This window comes from Pleurodeles waltl, chromosome 4_1 (genome assembly GCF_031143425.1).
Source record: "Pleurodeles waltl isolate 20211129_DDA chromosome 4_1, aPleWal1.hap1.20221129, whole genome shotgun sequence".
Classification (NCBI taxonomy): Eukaryota; Metazoa; Chordata; class Amphibia; order Caudata; family Salamandridae; genus Pleurodeles; species Pleurodeles waltl.
In genome coordinates this window covers 775,194,088-775,216,758 of record NC_090442.1, presented here as the reverse complement: position 1 = coordinate 775,216,758, position 22,671 = coordinate 775,194,088, and the positions used below count along the sequence as shown (strand labels likewise).

The window sequence follows — 22,671 nt, the reverse complement described above, 5'->3', positions numbered from 1 at the left end:
TGTCCCTGCCATGAAGCATCACAAGGACCTTGTTCGGGCCATTACGCTTTTAAATCATTGTGTGACAATATTTATTGTTAATACTTGTAACTTGCGTCCCATGCCCCTCATCTAGCTGCGGCTTCAACAACTGTGAAATCTGGTGTGTGTGGGTGGGATAAGCTTCTACAGGCAACAATGCTGGGATACGCTTGTCCTAGTTGTCTTTTGGCTGTGCATGCAGCAGCGCCCCCTCCCTCTGATTGAGCCATTTGAATCAAGTTTATTGTGGTCACTGGGTGACCATCTTACTTTTGGCACATATAATGCCACCCCCTATTGCTGGTGTGCCCTTTGTTTGCTGTCAACGGCTGCACCTCGCGGTCCAGCTATAGTTCTCACAGTTTTTCATTATGTCAAATGTGATTTCATGTTTTTGGGGTGGAATGTTGTCATCAGCAGTTGAAGGAATGATAATATTTCTTCTGATCCTTTTCCTTAGTGATAAATCCTCATGTCATTCCGACTATCCTTTTTTTAAAATTAGCAATTTGTGATTTAAATGGATAATACTTCTCTTGTGATATGTTTCCAGAGACAGTTTCTGAAAGTGACCGATTTATTTATTTCCCGTTCTGAAACCTTTAAAAGAGAAAGTTGATTTGGTCATGGAAAATTGTTAACCACAATAACAAGCACTATCAGGACCGTATTATGTCTGGGCGAATATATGAAGGCACAAATGTGGCAATAGTTGGATGCAAGGGTCCTGCATCCACACAGCCAGTCATCCATGCACTTGCTCACCTACCCTTTCATTTATGCCTCCACCGTTGCTAACCTACCCTTGCATATATGCTTCCGCCCATTGAGTAACTCCTGCATTCACCCCCTCGCTCATTTCCATTGTCACAGACACAAATCATGCAATCAGTGGAGAAATGTTTTCATTTGTAGGCCAGGTCTCCATGTCTTCTAGTTTGAGAACAAGCAGCAAGTACCACTGGCAGACTGCATACTGTTTCCATGCAACTATACTGCTCTTTGCCATTCTCCTGGCTGTTTGTGGTATTCAGTGGGAGATGGATAACGGTAAGGGGGCATGGTAGGTGGGCTTTTGGCAGATGGAAATATAAACTGGTAGGAAACATAGATGTTGTTTGTATAGCCCAGCATGTTAAATGCTCACCGTTGAGTTTTTTGTTATTTACAGGTCAGAGGCTCAAGTCTCAGCAAGGTCAGCACAGCCTTTCAGCCGTATACTATTTTAAGTTGTGAAATAACGAGGTGTTCTATGTGTTTTGGACGAATGAACTTTATAGCTGAGAGCTTATTATCATCGTTTTTGTAACAAAGGGTGGGATTGGTGCACACGTTGAAGGGAAGGAAGCCTTGCTCTTTTCCCTATTATATAGGCCTTAATATATCAGAATGGGAATCCCCTCTCGGAATTGGTGTGGCAGAAGGGAGGACCAGTGGGTGTAAAGCGTTCTTTTCCTTCCTACAGTATCCATATCAGGGAAGAGCGTAGCCCCGCTATTTCTCCTTTCACTTAGGGTAAGTTCAAGGTAAAGTTGTGACCCTGGCATTCTCATGCATATCGGTATTATCAACAGGACTGTCCAAGATCCCGACGATGATCCATAAGCACGGAAACAAGGTTCTGCAGCTAACTCTGGCAGTCATCAAACCGGATGCAGTGGCGCACCCTCTCATATCAGAGGTGAGTAGTGTACAGTGAACGACTGCTGCTTTCTTTTACATCAACATATTTTAGGTCTGTCATAGAGACCGCGTTATTTATATTCTTCTCATGTAAACAAAAATAGCAAACGATAAAATACTAGGTAAAGGGCCTTGGTTCATCCCTGTTCTCCCATTGGTCTATCTGTTCATCTTTGATTCACATGTTGCTTCTGATAACCACAGCACATACCTTCGGCCACTGACACTTTGACATAAAGGGACAGCATTTGTCCTGCTCATATTAGCACTTCTGCCTGAAAAGAAGTGGACTTAAGTTCTATAGCTTTTTGGGCCGTGCATCATTTCAGACTTTCATTTTTTTTTTGTCTTTTTTTGTTTTTTTTGTTTTTGTTACTCAACCTCAAATATTTAAATTAGGTCTAAAGGTTACGCAATTCAAAACCTTTTCTTTCCAAACATAAGGATTATATTTTCTAGTGATGGTCATTAAAAGCGATAATGCTTCTTTAACTGTTCTAAGTACACCTGACTGCTAGGAAGCATTTGTGCTATTCTGTTTAAGTTGTATGTGAAGTTTCATTCATTTTAAATGTAAAATATCTGTTCCAAGCATATGATCGTCACATTTAGGTGACTGCATCTTTTTTTCCGTGTCATATGCTTGTATTTAAAAAAATAAAAAAAACAGCATGCAAAGCACTGATCAATTGGCTTTGCCATAATTTGTTTACTGTGGTGTTTTTATGTAGAAAATCTCACTTTGAAACTCAGTCAGTGGGCTAACTATCCTCAACTCTCCTGGCATGCATTGGCATAGTTCTGCTCGGCTTGCTGTCAATACTTTCTCCTTCAAGAAGCATTACTAACGGTGTAGAAATACTACTAACCAGGATTCTCTCCATCAGTATCTCTTTTATGACCAGAACTGTCTAAGAGCCCCTGTCTTTGGAGCTCTCTGACACCCTCATTTCAGGTGCAAAGAGAGTGTTGTGGGTGGTTGTCGGCATTGGGTGAAGAGTAGGCCGGGCATCGCAGATTAGCTGGCTGGTGCTCAGTGTTGGTGGTCCTCCACGTGCAGCTGAGACCGCAGGCTGGTGCGAGCGGTGCAGTCTTGGTGTGAACGGGCCCGTTTGTGGTCACAAAAACCTAAAAAGCTGTAATAGAGAGCCCATGAGCCACACCAAGGGTCCAGGACCTGAAAGGCACCACTTGTGGATCAGGAACTCGCTGGAGGTGGTTGGCGAGCCTTTTATGTCCCTGAGGCTCAGATCAGGTGGCCAGCAGACTAGCTCTTGGAGTCACTCTGGGGCCCTAAGTTCAAGCTGAAGTTGCAGGTCCAGTTCTACTTTCCCAGGCAAGAGAGCAATAGGCAGCACCTCAAACCAACGGGGAAGCAGTTCCTTTTGAGCAACAGTCCACCAGAATGGCAGTCCTTGTAACAACAGAGCAGTTCTTCTTCCTGGCAAAGTATCCACAGGTACATAAATCTACTGAAGATTTTGTGCCTGAGGTCCAGTATTTTTAACCAGTTGTGCGTTTGAATTGGGAGAGAAGCTTCTAGAGGTTTCCCTTTGAAGTCCCCAGGCATCCTGCCTTCCCTGTCCTGGCTCCAGGCTAACTACAGGGGGTGTGCAGCCCTTTGTGTGGAGGCAGGACACAGCCTATTCAAGTGTAAGTGGGGCTGTGCCCAGCTTCTCCCTCCCATCCTGCTAGCAATGGCCTGTTCAGACACACCTGAGCTTCTTATTGTGTATGGCTGTCCACAAGGAATACGCAAAACTCAACTGTCAGCTAACCCAATCATGTGAACCAGGTACAGGCTACATGCACTAAATGGCTAAGGCAGGAAAATGGCAACTTTCTAAATCTGGCATTTTCAAAATTACAATTTAAAATACAGCTTCACCATAAGTTAGGACTTTAAATTGTGATCTAACTGATTATCTCTCCCCATTTTGAAATGACACTTATAAAATGTAATAAGGCAACTCTAATGTTATCCTAAGGGAGAGACAGGTATTGCAGTACGAATTGCAACGAATTATGAGTTTTTCACTACCAGGACAAGTAAAACTTAAAAATGCATGTCCTGGGGGGGGGGGGGGGGCGGGGCTTGCCAAGATGGTGACAGGTTATTTCCTCCGGCTTCGCTGTCGGCCACAGCAATGTTGGGAAATGGAAGATACGTACCGGTGTGGAGGCACCCAGCCTGCTGGGCCACTACGAGGAGATGAAAAGACCACCCTGTTAAGCTGATGAGGGGAACCCCAGAGGTGGAGGAGGGCTGATTCAGAGTCTCGCAACTGAGGCTGCACTGACCTTAAGATGGTGGCCGTGTGCATGGACAGGTGGCCAGAGGCTTACGCACCCTTCAGCAAGAAGACTTTGAAAGGAAGGAGTAACTCATCCTGAACGGTGGTGGAGCGACCGCCAGTGACGGGGGGAGGCTGTAAGGACATGGGAGCTCCGGGGGAGTGCTCATTGTGAAGATCGGACAATGCTGCTCACAGAAGGAATATTCAAAGGAGGACTGTGAGGTCTAGGCTGTCAGGGAAAGTAGAAGAGACAGCTGAACACGTCTTGGACACCAGCAAAAGAAAAGGCAGTGGTAGAATTACTTCTATATAGATGAGCAGACCCTTTTGTGAAATACTGACTCTGAATCCCTTGAGATATCGGGAACTGTGTTCACTGCACAGCTTCTTCGTCCTCACACACGTGCATTCTATCACCTGGGGAAGAAGGGAGCCTCAGAATGGTTTACGTGGGCTTAAGCCTGGATTGGTAGACTGTTCAAAGGCGAATATACGAACCACATGCCACCCAGAATACAGCAGTCCAACAGGGTCTTCAGTTATCTTGCTCATGTTGAGGTGAGATCGTCCTCACCTGAGACCACCAATATGGCCCTCACACAGGATGAGCCACTTGCATGACTAAGAGACTTTAAAAAGGAACAACAAGAGGAGCTGAAAATGGACATGACCTCCTCGCTGGACCACTTCGAGCGGACCTCCGAGATAAACTTTCCCCACTGCAGCACGGTGTGGACTCTGTGGGCACGAGGATAGTGGAGGTACAGGTGAAATCTGAGGAGCTAGACGACCGTACGAGCCAAGTGGCCAAAACGGCACAATCCCTACGACAACTACTCCAGGCTGCCATCCTTAACCCCTTCTGTGCCCAGGACCTAATGGTTACGTCCTGAGGCACAGTGCTGCTGTGCCCAGGACGTAACCATTACGTCCTGTGCACAGAGCCCAGAGGGAGCGCTAGCGCTCCCTCTGTGGGGTTCCCCCCCCACCCCCCCCCCCCAAGTCAGGGATGGAAGGGGAAGCCCTTCCCCTTCCACCCCCGACCCCCCCTGTGACGTCAGCGCGCGCTGATTAGTCACAGGGTCTCCTGTGTATTTCCTTCCCTTTGAAGTCTCTCACAGGTTTCAAAAGCCAGATTGCTTGCAATCCGGCTTTTGAAACCCCACTAGACACCAGGGATTTTTTTTTTTCAGCGAAATTGGCAAAAGGGAGCGACCCCTTGGGCAAGGGTCGCTCCCAGGGCGGGCATTTTTTTAGGAAGGCCTTTTCTGCCCCCCCTGGGGGCAGATTGGCCTATTATTAGGCCGATCTGCCCCCAGGGGGGGCAGAAACCTCTAGGCACCAGGGACCTTTTTTTTTAGTTTAGTTTTTTTTTTGTGATGATTTTTTTTTTTTTTTAGGTGGGGAGCGATCCCGGGGCAATATATATTTAGGCCATTTCTGCCCCCCTTGGGGGCAGATTGGCCTATTTTGATGAGGCCAATCTGCCCCCAAGGGGGGCAGAAACCATTAGACACCAGGGAGTTTGTTTTTGCGCGCGAATTTCACGCAACGGGAGCGACCCCTTTGGCAAGGGTCGCTCCCAGGGGGGGCATTTTTTTGGGAAGGCCTTTTCTGCCCCCCCTGGGGACAGATCGGCCTATTATTAGGCCGATCTGCCCCCAGGGGGGGCAGAAACCTCTAGGCACCAGGGATTTGATTTTTTTTTTTTTTTTTTTGGTTATGTTTTCTTTTTTTTTTAGGTGGGGAGCGACCCCTTAGGCAAGGGTCGCTCCCCTAGGCAAGGGTCGCTCCCCTAGGGGGCAAATTATATTTAGGCCATTTCTGCCCCCCTTGGGGGCAGATTGGCCTATTTTGATGAGGCCAATCTGCCCCCAAGGGGGGCAGAAACCATTAGACACCAGGGATTTTTTTTTTTTGCGTGAATTTCACGCAAGGGGAGCGACCCCTTAGGCAAGGGTCGCTCCCTGGGGGGGGGGGGGGGTTATTTTAGGCCATTTCTGCCCCCCTGGGGGGGGTAGATCAGCCTATTTTGATTCGGCTGATCTGCCCCCAAGGGGGGCAGAAACCACTAGGCACCAGGGATTTTTTTGTTTTTCTGTTTTACAGATGGGGAGCGACCCCCTTGGACAAGGGTCACTCCCCTGGAGGGGCAAAATGTATTTAGGCCATTTCTGCCCGCTTTGGGGGCAGATCGGACGATTTTAGGTCAATCTGCCCCCAAGGGGGGCAGAAACCACTAGGCACCAGGGATCTTTTTTTTGCGCCGTCACACAAGGGGAGCGACCTTGTAGTCAAGGGTCGCTCCCCGGGGGGGTGGGGGGGCAAAATTATTTTAGGCCATATCTGCCCCCGGGGGGCAGATCGGCCTATTGGTATTAGGCCGATCTACCCCCAGGGGGGCAGAAACCTCTAGGCGCCAGGGCAATTTTTTTTTTTTGTGTTTTTATTTTTTTTTATTTATTTTTTTAGAGATGGGCAGCGACCCATCAGGCAAGGGTCGCTCCCCTGGGGGGCAAATTGTATTTAGACCATTTATTGGTCGATTTTAGGTCAATCTGCCCCAAGGGGGCAGAAACCACTAGGCACCGGGGATTTGTTTTTTGGCGCCAATGTCACGCAAGGGGAGCGACCCCGTAGGCAAGGGTCGCTCCGGGGGGTGGGGGGGTGGGTGTTCGGGGGGGCAAATTTATTTTAGGCCATTTCTGCCCCCCCCCCGGGGGGCAGAAACCTCTTGTTGCCAGGGCAAATTTTTTTTTTGTGTTTTTTTTTTTGTTTGTTTGTTTTTTTTTTAGAGATGGGGAGCGACCCATCAGGCAAGGGTCGCTCCCCTGGGGGGCAAATTGTGTTTAGACCATTTCTGCCCCCCTTGGGGGCAGATTGGTCGATTTTAGGTCAATCTGCCCCAAGGGGGCAGAAACCACTAGGCACCGGGGATTTGTTTTTTGGCACCAATGTCACGCAGGGGGAGCGACCCCGTAGGCAAGGGTCGCTCTGGGGGGGGGGGAGGGAGGACGGGGGGGGGGTGTTCGGGGGCAAATTTATTTTAGGCCTATTATTAGGCCGATCTGCCCCCAGGGGGGCAGAAACCTCTTGTTGCCAGGGCAAATTTATTTTTTGTGGTTTTTTGTTTTGTTTGTTTGTTTTTTTAGAGATGGGGAGCGACCCATCAGACAAGGGTCGCTTCCCTGGGGGGCAAACTGTATTTAGAGCAGATTGGTCGATTTTAGGTCAATCTGCAGAAACCACTAGGCACCGGGAATTTGTTTTTTGGCGCCAATGTCACGCAGGGGTAGCGACCCCGTAGGCAAGGGTCGCACCTGGGCAGGGGGGGTTTGGGGGGGTGGGGGGTAAAATTTATTTTAGGGCATTTCCCCCATCAACCCCCCCCCCCCCCTGGGGCCGGCTGAGCTAGAGGCCCAAATCCACATGTAGGCACTTTGCAAAAAACACCTCTGTTTTCTGTGAAAAAATATGTTGTGTCCACGTTGTGTTTTGGGCCATTTCCTTTCGTGGGCGCTAGGCCTACCCACACAAGTGAGGTACCATTTTTATGGAGAGACTTACGGGAACGCTGGGTGGAAGGAAATTTGTGGCTCCTCTCAGATTCCAGAACTTTCTGTCACCGAAATGAGAGGCAAAAGTGTTTATTGGCCAGATTTTGATGTTTGCAAAGGATTCTGGGTAACAGAACCTGGTCAGAGCCCCGCAAATCACCCCATCTTGGATTCCCCTAGGTCTCTAGTTTTCAAAAATACGCTGGTTGCTAGGTTTCCCCAGGTGCCGGCTGAGCTAGAGGCCAAAATCCACACGTAGGCACTGTTTTCTATGAAGAAATGTGATGTGTCCACGTTGTGTTTTGGGCCATTTCCTGTCGCAAGCGCTAGGCCTACCCACACAAGTGAGGTATCATTTTTATCGGGAGACGTGGAGGAACGCTGGGTGGAAGGAAATTTGTGGCTCCTCTCAGATTCCAGAACTTTCTGCCACAGAAATGTGAGGAACATGTGTTTTTTTAGCCAAATTTTGAGGTTTGCAAAGGATTCTGGGTAACAGAACCTGGTCCGAGCCACACAAATCACCCCATCTTGGATTCCCCTAGGTCTCTAGTTTTCAGAAATGCACAGGTTTGGTAGGTTTCCCTAGGTGGCGGCTGAGCTAGAGGCCAAAATCAACAGGTAGGCACTTTGCTAAAAACAGGTCTGTTTTCTGTGATGTGTCCACGTTGCGCTTTGGGGCGTTTCCTGTCGCGGGCGCTAGGCCTACCCACACAAGTGAGGTATCATTTTTATCGGGAGACGTGGGTGAACGCTGGGTGGAAGGAAATTTGTGGCTCCTCTCAGATTCTAGAACTTTCTGCCACAGAAATGTGAGGAACATGTGTTTTTTTAGCCAAATTTTGAGGTTTGCAAAGGATTCTGGGTAACAGAACCTGGTCCGAGCCACACAAGTCACCCCATCTTGGATTCCCCTAGGTCTCTAGTTTTCAGAAATCTACAGGTAGGCACTTTGCTAAAAACAGGTCTGTTTTCTGTGATGTGTCCACGTTGTGTTTTGGGGCATGTCCTGTCGCGGGCGCTAGGCCTACCCACACAAGTGAGGTATCATTTTTATCGGGAGACTTGGGGGAACATAGAATAGCAAAACAAGTGTTATTGCCCCTTGTCTTTCTCTACATTTATCCCTTCCAAATGTAAGACAGTGTGTAAAAAAGACGTCTATTTGAGAAATGCCCTGTAATTCACATGCTAGTATGGGCACCCCGGAATTCAGAGATGTGCAAATAACCACTGCTTCTCAACACCTTATCTTGTGCCCATTTTGGAAATACAAAGGTTTTCTTGATAGCTATTTTTTACTCTTTATATTTCAGCAAATGAATTGCTGTATACCCGGCATAGAATGAAAACCCACTGCAGGGTGCAGGTCATTTATTGGCTCTGGGTACCTAGAGTTCTTGATGAACCTACAAGCCCTATATATCCCCGCAACCAGAAGAGTCCAGCAGACGTAACGGTATATTGCTTTCGAAAATCTGACATTGCAGGAAAAAATTAGACGTAAAACTTAGAGAAAAATGGATGTTTTTGTTCACCTCAATTTCAATATTTTTCTTTTTCAGTTGTTATTTTCTGTAGGAAACCCTTGTAGGATCTACACAAATTACCCCTTGCTGAATTCAGAATTTTGTCTACTTTTCAGAAATGTTGCGGTTTCTGGGATCCAGCATTGGTTTCATGCCCATTTCTGTCACTGACTGGAAGGAGGCTGAAAGCACAAAAAATCGTAAAAATGGGGTATGTCCCAGTAAAATGCCAAAATTGTGTTGAAAAATTGGGTTTTCTGATTCAAGTCTGCCTGTTCCTGAAAGCTGGGAAGCTGGTGATTTTATCACCGCAAACCCTTTGTTGATGCCCTTTTCAGGGAAAAAACCACAAGCCTTCTTCTGCAGCCCATTTTTCCAATTCTTTTTAAAAAAACGAAATTTTCACTGTTTTTTTGGCTAATTTCTTGGCCTCCTTCTGGGGAACCCACAAAGTCTGGGTACCTCTAGAATCCCTAGGATGTTGGAAAAAAGGATGCAAATTTGGCGTGTGTAGCTTACGTGAACAAAAAGTTATGAGGGCCTAAGCGCGAACTGCTCCAAATAGCCAAAAAAAGGCTCGGCACAGGAGGGGGGAAAAGGCCTGGCAGCGAAGGGGTTAAACAAGAAGAGCTGGAAAACAGAACACAGCACGACAATATTAGAATCTGAGATCTGGCTGAAGAGGTGAAGGGGCCGGACCTTGAAGCCTTTGTGGTGGCTTGTTTTTGGAGTTAATGGATGAGACGTAACCGAAGATAAAAATAGACAGAGTCCACAGGGTTGGCCTTAGAGCCTTGAGCAATGACCTGAAGATGTGCTAGTGAAACTGCATTTCTTTAAAGTCAAGGAGGCCATCCTTTAGGCAGCAAGGAAAGCAGATAGTCCCTTTCCAAGGAGAGACATGCGTTCTGTTGTAGGACATAGCCCCTGTTACATTGGCCCCAAGACAGCAGTTAAATTGAGAAAAGATCACGTCAAGTACTTATGGACCTTTCCCTATGGCTTAGCCTTCAAACTGCAAAATAAGTCTTATCATGTCAATGAGTTGTCAGAGGTGATGTCATTGCTTGACATCCCCATCCTGGAGGAGCGTGGGAAGGGGGTGGCTCCAAAGACGCAGCGGGAGGAAGTGCCAAGACCCTCGACATCGAGGACCTGGCTGCCCCAGAGTCGTCCTCGAGCACACAAGAAACAGTGATGGGGGGGCAACGTTCTCCTTTTTCTGGATCTTCATGTCTTCTGATCAGCACAAAGTAAAATGTATGGCCGTAATGATCAACCTAGTGAGAGCCAACATTGCCCTCCCCTCAGGGGACAGAGTCATTGACATGCGGGAAGCTGGATCAAGCTCGCACAGTTGTCGGGTCACATGCCCACCAGCCCTCACTTTATAGCATTGGCTTTTGTTGGTTTTGTAAACCGACTCTCCCTTTTCCTTCCCACTGATCCCAACTTCATGAGAGGCACAAAGAGACATAAGCAGTTTTAGGCATCAGCTCACTCTGTTGCTAGCACTAGCATTAAGTTCTCAGAATTCAGGACAGGTTGCCCGTGTTGGTTTTATATTTTTCATTTTCTACGGTTTTGGTGAACTCGAAATGAAGAGAGGGGAAGATCCCTGAGGTGGTGGTGTGGGGGGAGAGGTCTCTGGATATCTCCCATCGATACACTAAGTACAATAACATACTTACTTTTGCATTTGCCATGGCAGTGTCAACCCTTACTTGGAATGTTAAAGTTCTCAACTCACCCATGAAGTGGCACAGAATGTGGAAATATTTAAAAGACCCAACACTATGATGGGGTGGCCCTACAGGAGACCCACCTTAAACAGGGAGAGGCCCATAGATTCAAACACAAACTATACCCACACACTTTTTAATCCTCAGCCTCCTTGAAACACAATGGGGTGGCTCTTATATTCCACCAGTCTTTGCAATTCCAACTTGCGGGCCATCACACAGATAAAAAGGGCAATATGTCATGGTCAAGGGAGTATTGTGGGGGTCGGCAGGCCACTTTTGCCTCAGTTTATGTCCCCAGCACTAACCGGGAAAACTTCCTCCACGCTTGCTTAGCACTATTGTGTGGCTTCACGGAGGGAGATGTGTTTTTATTGCTCGATTTTGATCTCAGCTGGCATGCTTCCAATGATGGTACACACCCCCAGTGTTCGGGCAACATCTCACACTCACTGAAATGCATGCTGCAGGAGATGGGGCTGGTGGAGGCCTAGAGAACGCTTCATCCTAATAATGAAGGCTACACTTTTTTCTCACACCTCACATACTCCAGAATTGACTATATATTTGTTAGTCAGATGAAGGTACAAGAGCTGCACCAGGCGACGATTCACTCAATAACTCTTCCTGACCATGCCCCAGTGGAGGTTGCATTAATGTGGGGTACGGCTCAATTGAGATATCTTTGTTGTTACTTCTCCCGCCCCCTTCCCCTTCTCTGATTAGAGACAGAGTCTCTTGAGACAAATAGCACCAAACCTTTAGAGATTATTTCTCACGTAATAACCCAGATGACACTAACCTGAGTGTAACATGATATGCATTTAAAGCGGTGCTATGTGGGAAATGTATATCCCTGATGGCAGTGCTGAATAAACTTAGAAAGAAGGATCCTCTCACTTTGGAGGCGGAATTATGCACTGCTGAAAAGGCACATATAGAGCACCTGACGCTAACCCTCCAGCTCTCCGTTACAGCTCTGAGAGGTAAATTAAATGCTATCTACATAAACAGAGTGGAGCTAACACTGCTGCGCCCCTAGAAGACATCCTGTGAACAAGGGAGCAAAGTTGTCTCACATTTAGCAAGGCAACTGAGGGTGAAAAGGGAGAGAGAATATATAGGGAATATACGACGATCCATGAACAAGCTGACCAGCTCAGATGTGGAAAAAGCAAACATATTTGGGAATTTTTACCAAGACCTCTTCAAGGCTGCGCCCACCTCAGTGCTCAACCTAGGTATTTAGAAGACATTGACCTTCCCAGGGTGGCTCCAGCAGAGAATGAAAGATTAGGGGCACCTGTCAAGTAGGGAGAGGTACAGATGGCGATCGATTGCCTTAAACTTCACAAATCACCCGGGTCAGACAGCCCAACAGCACAATTTTATAAAGCCTTCAGTTCTGAATTGACACCGCGCCTGACCACTTCATTCAATTACAGTAGCATCTCTGGGGCAGCCACAATCTCAATGGGCGAGGCTCTTGGCTCGGTCATTCCCAAGCCAGGGAAAGGCCCTCAAAAATACGACTCATACAGGCCCATAGCCCATCTAAATCCTGATGCAAAACTGTACTCCAGAATTTGCACGTCTCGACTTGAAGACAAACTACCGGATCTGGCCAACCCAGACCAATCTGGCTTTCTTAAAGGTCGCCAGACGCGTGATAACATCCGCAGCCTGTTACATCTGATTGAGAAGGCTCATGAGAAAAAGACCCTAGCCATCTTGCTGAGTCTAGATGCTGAAAAGGCGTTTGGTTGGGTGGATTGGGCCTTCATGTCTCATGCTCTCCAACGCTACAGGTTTTGTGACCAATTTATTAAGATGCTTCGGGCTAACTACACCGCACTTAGTCCAGAGTCCTGGTGAATGGGATAAGTTCTGTACCATTCCATCTGACAAGAGGGACAAGACAGGGCTGCCCTTTATCCCCCCTGTTAGTTGCACCTTTGGTAGCATGTATCCGCTCATCAGCCAGCATTCACAGGATATCATTTGGGACGACAGAGCACAAGATTTACCTCTTTGCTGATGTTCTCTTGACACTGACTGATCCTGGATCCTTGCTCACCTCCCTCCAGGACAAACTGCGGCTCTTTGAAGTGGTAGCATGCTTCAAAATTAACCTTACTAAATCATAGATGTTGAATCTAACTATGCCCTTACCAGAGATGGAAACACTTGTAGCTTTCACGCCCTTTGGTGGGTAAAGAAGGAAATAACCTATTTAGGCATTTTAAATCATGCCAAGAATAGATCATCTATTTGGTGCGAACTTCCCTCCGTTGTTGGCGAGCATAAAAGAGGATGTGAAAAGATGGGCTCCATCTTACATCTCATGGTTGGGGAGGATAAATGCAATAAAGATGACGATTCTACCCAGGGTTCTATATCTGTTTCAGAGTCTCCCAGTGCGCGTTGACCACACATTCTTTTCAACATCGTGTTCAATCATCATGTACTTCATATGGCAGAATACAAGCGCTAGATTACCTTATAAAGTACTACACATGCCGAGAAAATCAGGGGACCTTGGGCTCCAGGAAATCCTGTTATACCATAAGGCAGCCCAACTGAGAGTAATTACCGAGTGATCACTTAAGGTGTCGGATAAGCATTGGTTGCACATGGACTGGGCCACACTGGAGAGGGTAATATGGGATCTATTCTGGAAGCCTAAATCTGATTGCCCCCACAATGCTTACCTTAGCACGCTGATAAAAAAGACTCTAAAGGTTTCGGATAGGATGACTAAAACTGCGGGTTGGACAACCCTTCCCTCTCCACACACACCTATACATTACAACCTGGCATTCCGCCCGGGGCCTCCGACTGGGTCCCTTTCACACTTGGGGGGAAGAAAGCTGCCTTACGCTAGCTGATCTTTTCTATAATTGGGAGCATATTAACATTTGACAATTGCAAACAAGACTTTAATCTTCCCCACACAGAATTTTACCATTATACACAATTGCGGCACTGGGCACTAAAACCTGAGAACCAACTAGCAAACACATGTGAATTAACTCCAATTAAACAATTTGTCTGTCGGGCAGGCACTACGCGAGGGACTATAACCTTCCTCTACGACTTACTACGGTTACCTCAGCACAACCCGGACACCTGACTTTCTGGAATTGAATACTAAGGGAAGATATTTCTGACACACAATGGGTTATCTGGATGTTCTAAAGAGAAACCGGTCCATAACCCTAGGGGAAGCCCATTACAAGGTCGTGTATGACCGGTATCTATATCCTAGTAAGTTGAACAAGAGATTTCCCCAATACCTCTGACCTTTGCAGGAGAGGTTGTGGACTTGAAGGGGATTTCGGTCACATATGGTGGGACTGTCCCACAATTCACCCTTTTTGGAACACAATCTTAGCGTATATTAAAGATATATTAGGATACCCAGTTCCTCACACAATGGGCTTTGCTCTTTTGGGGCTACGGAACGACTCTCTCCAACACCAAACATGCAGTGATAAGGCAATCCTGAGGCTTTGCCTGGGGACAGCTCTAAAATGGCAATATCGGCGGCTAGGAAAAAGAAGGAAGCCCCGGCACTCACCCAGTGGCATGCTTTCCTTTGGAGGGCATTGACATTGGAGAGGATGGTGGACAAATTTATGGGTGACTTTAAGAATTTCGAACATATATGGGGCCTCTTGTGTCCTATCTGTCTGTGAGTCTGCCGCTGTTCGCCTTCCCCACCTGCACCAGAGCCTTACGTTTGTTCTAAGTATAGGAAGTTGGGATTCTCCCTACATGAGCTTTTGCTCCCTGAGACCTTAGGGCACGAGCTGCGGAGCACCCCCCCCCCACTCCACCCCAGGAGACTTAGTATTATAGAGGTACTACGCTATCACAGTTACTCCCTATTATATCAGATACTGATCAGCACCCATTTCCCTAAACGTATGTTAGGTTTGTTTAATTGAGGTTTTTTGTTCTCTTTTATTCCTATTCATTGGAAAATGGTTGAAGGATATAAAGAATGATGGTTGTTGGATGTAATCTCTGTCTCGATATAAGCTGTGTAATGTTGTTAGCTACTATGTTCAGACAGGAGAAGCTACGAAATGTTCTTATTACCTATGTACTGACTTTCAACTTAATAAAAACAAATTTGACAAAAAAAAGTAGCTGTCCTGCTTTTTAAATACATTGCACCGTGCCCTATGGACTGTCCAGGGCCTAACCTAAGGTTGACTTATATGTATGAAAAAGGAAGGTTTGGGCTAGTCAAAAAGCTTATTTTGACCGGTTGAAATGGCAGTTTAAAACCACACACTAACACTCCATTAACAGGCCTGAAACATGTTTAAGGAGCTACTTAATGGGTGGCACAACCAGTGCTTCAGGTCCATTAGTAGCATTTAATTTACATGCCTTGAGTACCTGTAGTACCTCTTTACTATGGGCTTATAAGTTAATTAAATATTCCAAATGGGGATGAGCCAATTTTACCATGTTTTAAGGAGAGAGAACAAGCATTAAAGCACTGTTGAGCAGTGGCAAAATGCACAGAGCCCTAAGGCCAGCAAAAACGAATTAAGCCAAAAATGAGGAGTGAAGGCAAAACTTTTGGGGATGACCCTTCAGAAAGGGCCAAGTTCAACATAGTTATTACCTACCATCCAACATACTTACTACATGATTTGTTACGTCATTAATCACTAACTTTCAGCGTGATCTGTTCTGAGATTGGTTCCTTGCTTTTATCAATTTATGTAACTCCACTGTTTCTGCTTGTGCCTCAGGCTGTGCATGAAAAGATACTGAGCAATAGACTCCTGATCATTCGAAGCAAAATCCTTAACTGGACAAGAAGTGATTCCCAGAACTTCTACACAGAGCACTCGGGTAAGTGCAAGCCTAGAGCCCGGTGGTGGAGCGGAATGTAAAGCTTCGCTCGACGGGTAGCGAATGGCAGTTTTCACATGCTTCAGCACAATTCAACACGCAGATGCGCCAAAGTGTTTTCCCACATTTCTTTTTTAGAGTAACTGACACGTTAGTTACACTTCTTTAAACATAGCTAGCATTCTGCTGGGTTGCTTCAGTATGCAAAACGTTTGTGTGCTGCACGCTGTGCACAGTAGCTATGTTACTGAGAACTCCTTTTTTTCAAAATTGGCAGGCATGAGCAGTAGCTAAGGTATTTAATGATATCTCAGAAAGTGACAGCAAATGACAGAAAAAGTTCTCAGATGGACCTTTAATACTAGTGTTATTTGGGGGAGTAGCATCACAGGAAGTAACGTACAAAATGCCAAACGTAAATAGCACATTAGTAACCCGGTTTAATATTCATTAAAATACTCACATGAGCATACATTTTATAACATGGGATTTACATATGTTTTTTGTGTGGTTTTTTTCTTCACAGCTTAATAATGTACAGACACTTTTTCATCAAGAGCCACAACAGTGGATGCCCTTTGTCAAACGCATTTACTGTGCACTATTTAGATGTATGTCTCTTTTAAGTTCATCTCTTACAACCAGCACTAACCTATTCTTTGACAGTAAAGCTTAACTTTGCGAAGGCAGTTTTTTCAGGAAAGGGGCCCTTTTTAATCATAATTGTATTATCATTTATATTTTCAAGGAAAAACATCTACATGCATAAAAGCACTCCTCATAAGCAAGCAATGCAAAACAGTTTGTGTTTGTGCTTCTTATTAATAGTGTTGTGATTGTAAGCAAGAAGTACAGAAAGAATAATTTAGCAGCTCAAACTGGTAACCTCTTGGATATCCTACTGGTGTATACATGTGTTTATCACAGAATCTGCGACCAGGAGATCCACTGAAGTCACTGGTGGTGGCAAGTTCTCAGAGAAAAGACTGCACAGAATTTATACCCTTATACACATAGATTTATCATTTCTGATGGATACAACTACCTGTGGATTCCTCACCTCATGAATACTCCCATGGCGCCAGCATTCGACGGAAATCTTCTTACTAGTCTCTGCACGTCGACGAGGACGTCACTCTAGCCCACGCGACGCCGTCTGACGTCATACAGGCAATAAGAGGTCCTCGACGACGTGCGGACGTCAGTTCCCTTTTTTCCGTGCATTCGAAACGGTTATCTTCGAGGGAGCAACTGTTACTCTTGCGGTTACAGTGTATCTTGCTGCGTAGTCTTTCGCTGTGAAAATAATGTCGCAGAGGAAGTCTGGATTTAAGCCTTGTTGTGAGTGTGGAGGCAAGATGTCGGTGACGGATCCTCATTCCGATTGCCTTTGGTGTTTGAGCTCCGACCACGACGTCTCGACTTGTGATTCATGTCAGCACATGAATCCAAAGGCCCTCAAGGAACGTGAGGCGAAGCTGTTTATGGCCAAGTCAAAGGGGAAACATCACAAGAAGTCTTCTTCCCCAAGACATCGGCGTCATCGAGACTCCCGGCGCCGTAGAGAATCTCGGCGTCATTCAAAGGAGACTCGTTCCAGGTCTCCGGATCGGTGCCGAAGGACATGGGAGGTCAGTCCCACGGTTACGCCGCATCCTTCGACGCCGTTGCCCTCTCCGGCGTCTCCAACTTCACCTAGACAGGCGTCGGTGATTGAGGTATTGGAGCCTCAAGTGTTTTCTCCGGCGCAGACGCCGAGGCCGGCGTCGGGGTCGCCTCCGAGACAGGCACCCCAGTATCCGGCTTTTCCCACCCCTGGAGCCGATAGTTCCGCATTCTTGAATGCGATGTATGCCATCTTCCAACAGATGGCTCCAGGGGGTGCTCCGGCTGGGCCTTTGGCCTTTTCTTTGGGTGATCCTGCGCCTCTTCGGCCGGCACCCTTTATGCCCTTTCTCCCGTTTGGGAACGTGGGCTCGGCGCCACTGTCGGCGCCGGTGGCCGCTCCGGTGGCTTCAGAAGGATTGGCCCCGGGGATTTCCATCCCGTCGACGTCGGGATTTCGGCCTGTGACTCCGGTGGGTCCATCTGCTTCAGCTGCTCTTCCGTCGGCGCCGAAGTTACCTGTGGCGCCGGATGCGGCGTCGGTAGCCTCTGAAGATCGGCGCCGATCTTCGACTTCGGCGGAGGCATTGTCGACTCCGCGTATTGAGCAACGACTTCATTCAAGGAGACGTGCTCTCCGTGTATTAGAAGAGCAGGAGTACCAACGAGCCCTAGAGGAAGGAGAGCTAGAGGACTCGGGTGATGGGCTGCGTGGACTGGAGTCGGCCAGTGGGCTGGACACTTCCCCTGAGTGGGACCTTTCGTCCCCGGGGGAATATACTGAGGAGGCTGCTTCCTTTCATGCAGTGGTACGGAAGGCAGCTAGTTTTTTGGACCTGCCTTTGCCGGTGGTGGAGGCAAAACAAAACCTTTTGACAGAGGTGTTACATCCGGCCTCAGCCGCGGCGGAGCCTCTGTTACCATTTAATGACGCTCTGCTGGATCCGGTGTTAGAGGTGTGGAAGAGGCCGGCATCTTCCCCAGCAGTTCACAGAGCCGTGGCCAGGAGGTATCGGACGGCTCCAACTGACCCTGGTTTCCTATCTAGGCACCCTACGCCGGAGAGCTTGGTGGTGCAGGCCTCCTGTTCGTCCAAGTCAGCGCCTGGTTCTTTTCCGACGGTGCCTGGGGACAGAGATTCAAAGAAGCTAGAGGCGCAGTCGAAGAAGATTTTTTCATCCTGCAGTCTGGCGTTAAAAGCCACCAATGCAACCTGTATCCTGGGGAGGTATATTCATGCTCTGATGGATGACATTTCCTCTTCGTTTACAGAGCTTCCCCAGGGTCTTTTGGATCTTGTCTCAAATGCCCAGGCTGCTGCGACCCAAATTATCCAGACGGGACTGGATACCACCGACTCGGTAGCCAGGGCAATGGGCACAACTGTGGTGGCAAGGAGACAGGCCTGGCTCCGTAACTCGGGCTTTTCGGCGGATGTACAGTCCACATTGTTGGATCTCCCGTTTGATGGGGACAAACTGTTTGGGGCTAAGGCTGATTCGGCCTTGGAACGTTTTAAAGAAAGCAGGGCCACGGCTAAGTCGTTAGGGCTCCAAGCTCCTTCTTCCACAGCCTCTTCAGGAGGTTTCGTGGATTTGGGCGTGGCTCTTCCTCCTCTTCCTTTCGGGGGAGATATCAGCAACCTGCTTCTTCCCATCCCTATAGATCTTTCAGGGGGAGAGGTAGGGTCCGCACCAGAGGAGCCTCTCAGCAGCACTCTGCCTCTTCCTCATCCTCTGGCGGGGTGCAGCAGGGGAAGCAGCCTTAGGCTTCCACCATTTCCCACTCACTCCTCTCTTGTAGGGGGAAGATTACAGCATTTTCTCACCAAATGGAAGACTGTTACATCGGACACTTGGGTTCTCAGTGTTGTGGGAAAAGGCTACACCCTTCCGTTTCGGGAGTTCCCGCCCCTCATCCCGCCCCGCCCTTCGTATTGTTCAGAAGAACACCTCCTGTTGCTAGAACAGGAGGTGCAAGTCCTCCTTTCAAAGGGCGCGGTGGAGTTGGTCCCGGAGCAGGAAAGGGGTCGAGGAGTTTACTCAAGGTATTTCCTGATTCCCAAGAAGGATGGTCGTTTGAGACCAATTCTGGACCTGAGGATCTTGAATTGGTTCCTCAAGCAGGAAAAGTTCAAGATGCTGACCCTAGCACAGGTGCTTTTGGCGTTGAACATGGAAGACTGGATGGTGTCTGTCGACTTGCAGGATGCTTACTTTCATATCCCGATACTCAAGTCACACAGGAAGTATCTCCGGTTTGTGGTGGGATCGCAACACTATCAGTTTGCGGTCCTTCCGTTTGGTCTTACTTCAGCACCTCGAGTCTTCACGAAGGTGATGTCGGTGGTTGCGGCAGAACTCAGAAGGAAGGGGATAGCAGTATTCCCTTACTTGGACGACTGGTTGATCAAAGCCAAGTCCCCGGAGCTTGTGTCGCATCATCTGCAGTCGACAACCCAGTTGTTGTTCGACCTGGGTTTTTCGGTGAACGAGCCCAAATCTCACCTAGAGCCCTCTCAGCGCCTCCTGTTCATAGGGGCAGTACTGGATACAACATTGGGTCGGGCCTTTCCTCCGCCTCAGCGGATTCAAGATATTCAGGATTTGGTTCCAATGTTTCGAAATGGAGCGGTAGTTCCAGTCCTCAAGGTCCTTCGTCTGCTCGGTCTTTTTGCCTCCTGCATTCTGTTGGTCACGCATGCTCGCTGGCACATGAGGGCTCTTCAGTGGTGCCTCCGAAGGCAGTGGTCTCAACACAGAGGGGATCTAGAGGGTTCTGTCAAGATCTCCAGAGATGCTGCTGTGGATTTGAAGTGGTGGATTGCAAGCAACAATCTTTCACAAGGAAAGCCGTTCCAGCAGTCGCCACCAGTGACCACAGTCATAACGGATGCTTCCACTCTAGGGTGGGGAGCTCATCTGGGGGATCTGGAGATCAAAGGTCTTTGGTCTCCAGGGGAACAGATGTTTCACATCAATCTGTTAGAGTTACGGGCTGTACGTCTGGCTCTCAAGGCCTTCCTCCCTTCCCTTCGTGGTCAGTCGGTACAGGTCCTAACGGACAATACTACCACGATGTGGTACATAAACAAGCAGGGAGGAGTGGGGTCGTACCTTCTCTGCAGAGAAGCTCTTCGACTATGGTCCTGGGCAAAGGACCATCGGATTTGCTTGATAGCAAACCATCTGGCCGGAGTTTTGAACGTGCGTGCGGACAGTCTCAGTCGCCACTTCTCGGCAGACCACGAGTGGCGTCTCCATCCAGATCAAGTCCGTTTAATCTTCCAGAGGTGGGGGTTTCCTCGGGTAGATCTGTTCGCCACTCGAGAGAACGCGCATTGTCCGTTGTTCTGCAGCCTTCAGTATCCGATGCAGGGAGCGTTGGGGGACGCGTTTCAAATAACCTGGTGCGGCCAGTTGCTTTACGCGTTTCCTCCCATACCCTTGATTCCTCGAGTATTGAGGAAGATTCGCCAAGACCGGGCTCTAGTAATCTTAATAGCTCCGGATTGGCCAAGGAGGGTGTGGTACTCCGACCTTCTCCAACTCTCAGTGTGCCCGCCGCTCCGTCTCCCTTTCAGGGCAGACCTCCTCTCGCAGTCGCAGGGGCAGGTTCTACACCCCAACCTCCAGAGTCTGCACCTACATGCCTGGAGATTGAACGGGGCAACCTGAGTTCCTTCTCTCTCCCGCCTGAGGTAGTGGATGTTATATTAGCGGCCAGGCGACACTCCACTAAATCTATCTACGCTAATAGGTGGTCTAAATTTGTTGCGTGGTGTGGAGAGAGGCAGATTGATCCTTTGCATGCTCATCTATCGGACGTTTTGTCTTTTGCTCTGTCTCTGGCGCATAAAGGTTGTGCAGTGGCTACCATTAAGGGTTATTTATCGGCCTTGTCAGCCTTCATATGTCTTCCAGACCAACCATCTTTATTTAAATCCCCTATTGTTATCAGATTCTTGAAAGGTCTTCTAAATCAATATCCTCCAAAGCCATTCGTTATGCCGCAATGGGATTTGTCCTTGGTCCTGACTTTCCTTATGGGGTCCCCTTTTGAACCTATGCATTCTTGCCCCTTGAGGTATTTGGTTTTAAAAACAGTCTTCCTGATAGCTATAACATCAGCAAGGAGAGTGAGTGAGTTGCAGGCCTTATCAGTAAAGCCCCCTTATACAACTTTTTATGGGGATAAGGTGGTGTTGAGGACCAAGGCTGCTTTCCTCCCGAAGGTTGTTTCACCCTTCCATTTGGCTCAGGCAATTACTTTGTCCACGTTCTATCCTCCGCCTCATCCTTCCAAAGAGGAAGAAAGACTGCACCGTCTGGATCCAAAGAGAGCGTTGAGCTTCTTTATTGATAGAACAAAGGATTTCAGGCTGGAGGATCAGCTGTTTATTGGATACGTGGGCAAGAGGAGAGGAAAGGCAGTCCACAAGAGAACACTATCCAGGTGGGTTGTTCTTTGCATTAAAATATGTTACTCTTTGGCAAAGAAGGATCCTCCTGAGGGCATTAGAGCTCATTCCACCAGAGCTAAGTCGGCCACTTCGGCCTTGGCCAGGGGTGTTCCTGTGGTCGACATCTGCAAGGCCGCAACTTGGTCGTCCCTTCACACTTTTGCAAAACATTACTGTTTGGATTCTGAGGTTAGAAGGGACGGCCATTTTGCACGGTCAGTGCTGCAGGATTTCTTGGTTTGACCATTTAGGCACCCACCGCCGGGCGTGGTACTGCTTTGGGACTCTATTCATGAGGTGAGGAATCCACAGGTAGTTGTATCCATCAGAAGAACGAGTTACTTACCTTCGGTAACGACTTTTCTGGTGGATACATTAGCTACCTGTGGATTCCTCACGGTCCCACCCGCCTCCCCGTTGCCTTTCTGGTCTTACCAAGTAATCCTTGAGTGCGCTCCTCTTGGTCTTTGAGGGTGCAATAGATGTGTATATAATATATTTATATATACAGGGAGTGCAGAATTATTAGGCAAGTTGTATTTTTGAGGATTAATTTTATTATTGAACAACAACCATGTTCTCAATGAACCCAAAAAACTCATTAATATCAAAGCTGAATATTTTTGGAAGTAGTTTTTAGTTTGTTTTTAGTTTTAGCTATGTTAGGGGGATATCTGTGTGTGCAGGTGACTATTACTGTGCATAATTATTAGGCAACTTAACAAAAAAAAATATATACCCATTTCAATTATTTATTATTACCAGTGAAACCAATATAACATCTCAACATTCACAAATATACATTTCTGACATTCAAAAACAAAACAAAAACAAATCAGTGACCAATGTAGCCACCTTTCTTTGCAAGGACACTCAAAAGCCGGCCATCCATGGATTCTG

The 22,671-nt window shown here is 47.6% G+C and overlaps 1 protein-coding gene across 3 annotated transcripts in view; it reads left to right on the top strand.

Annotated features, from left to right (window-relative positions):
• NME6 (NME/NM23 nucleoside diphosphate kinase 6) overlaps window positions 1-22,671 on the top strand; it is a 181,757-nt gene that overhangs the window by 35,674 nt on the left and 123,412 nt on the right. For all 3 annotated transcript variants that reach the window (XM_069229465.1, XM_069229466.1, XM_069229467.1), the window contains exons 2-3: window positions 1,596-1,702; window positions 15,602-15,704. In XM_069229465.1, coding sequence (XP_069085566.1) covers window positions 1,616-1,702; window positions 15,602-15,704 — 190 coding nt within the window. In that variant the 5' untranslated portion in view covers window positions 1,596-1,615. The remainder of the gene's footprint in view (window positions 1-1,595; window positions 1,703-15,601; window positions 15,705-22,671) is intronic.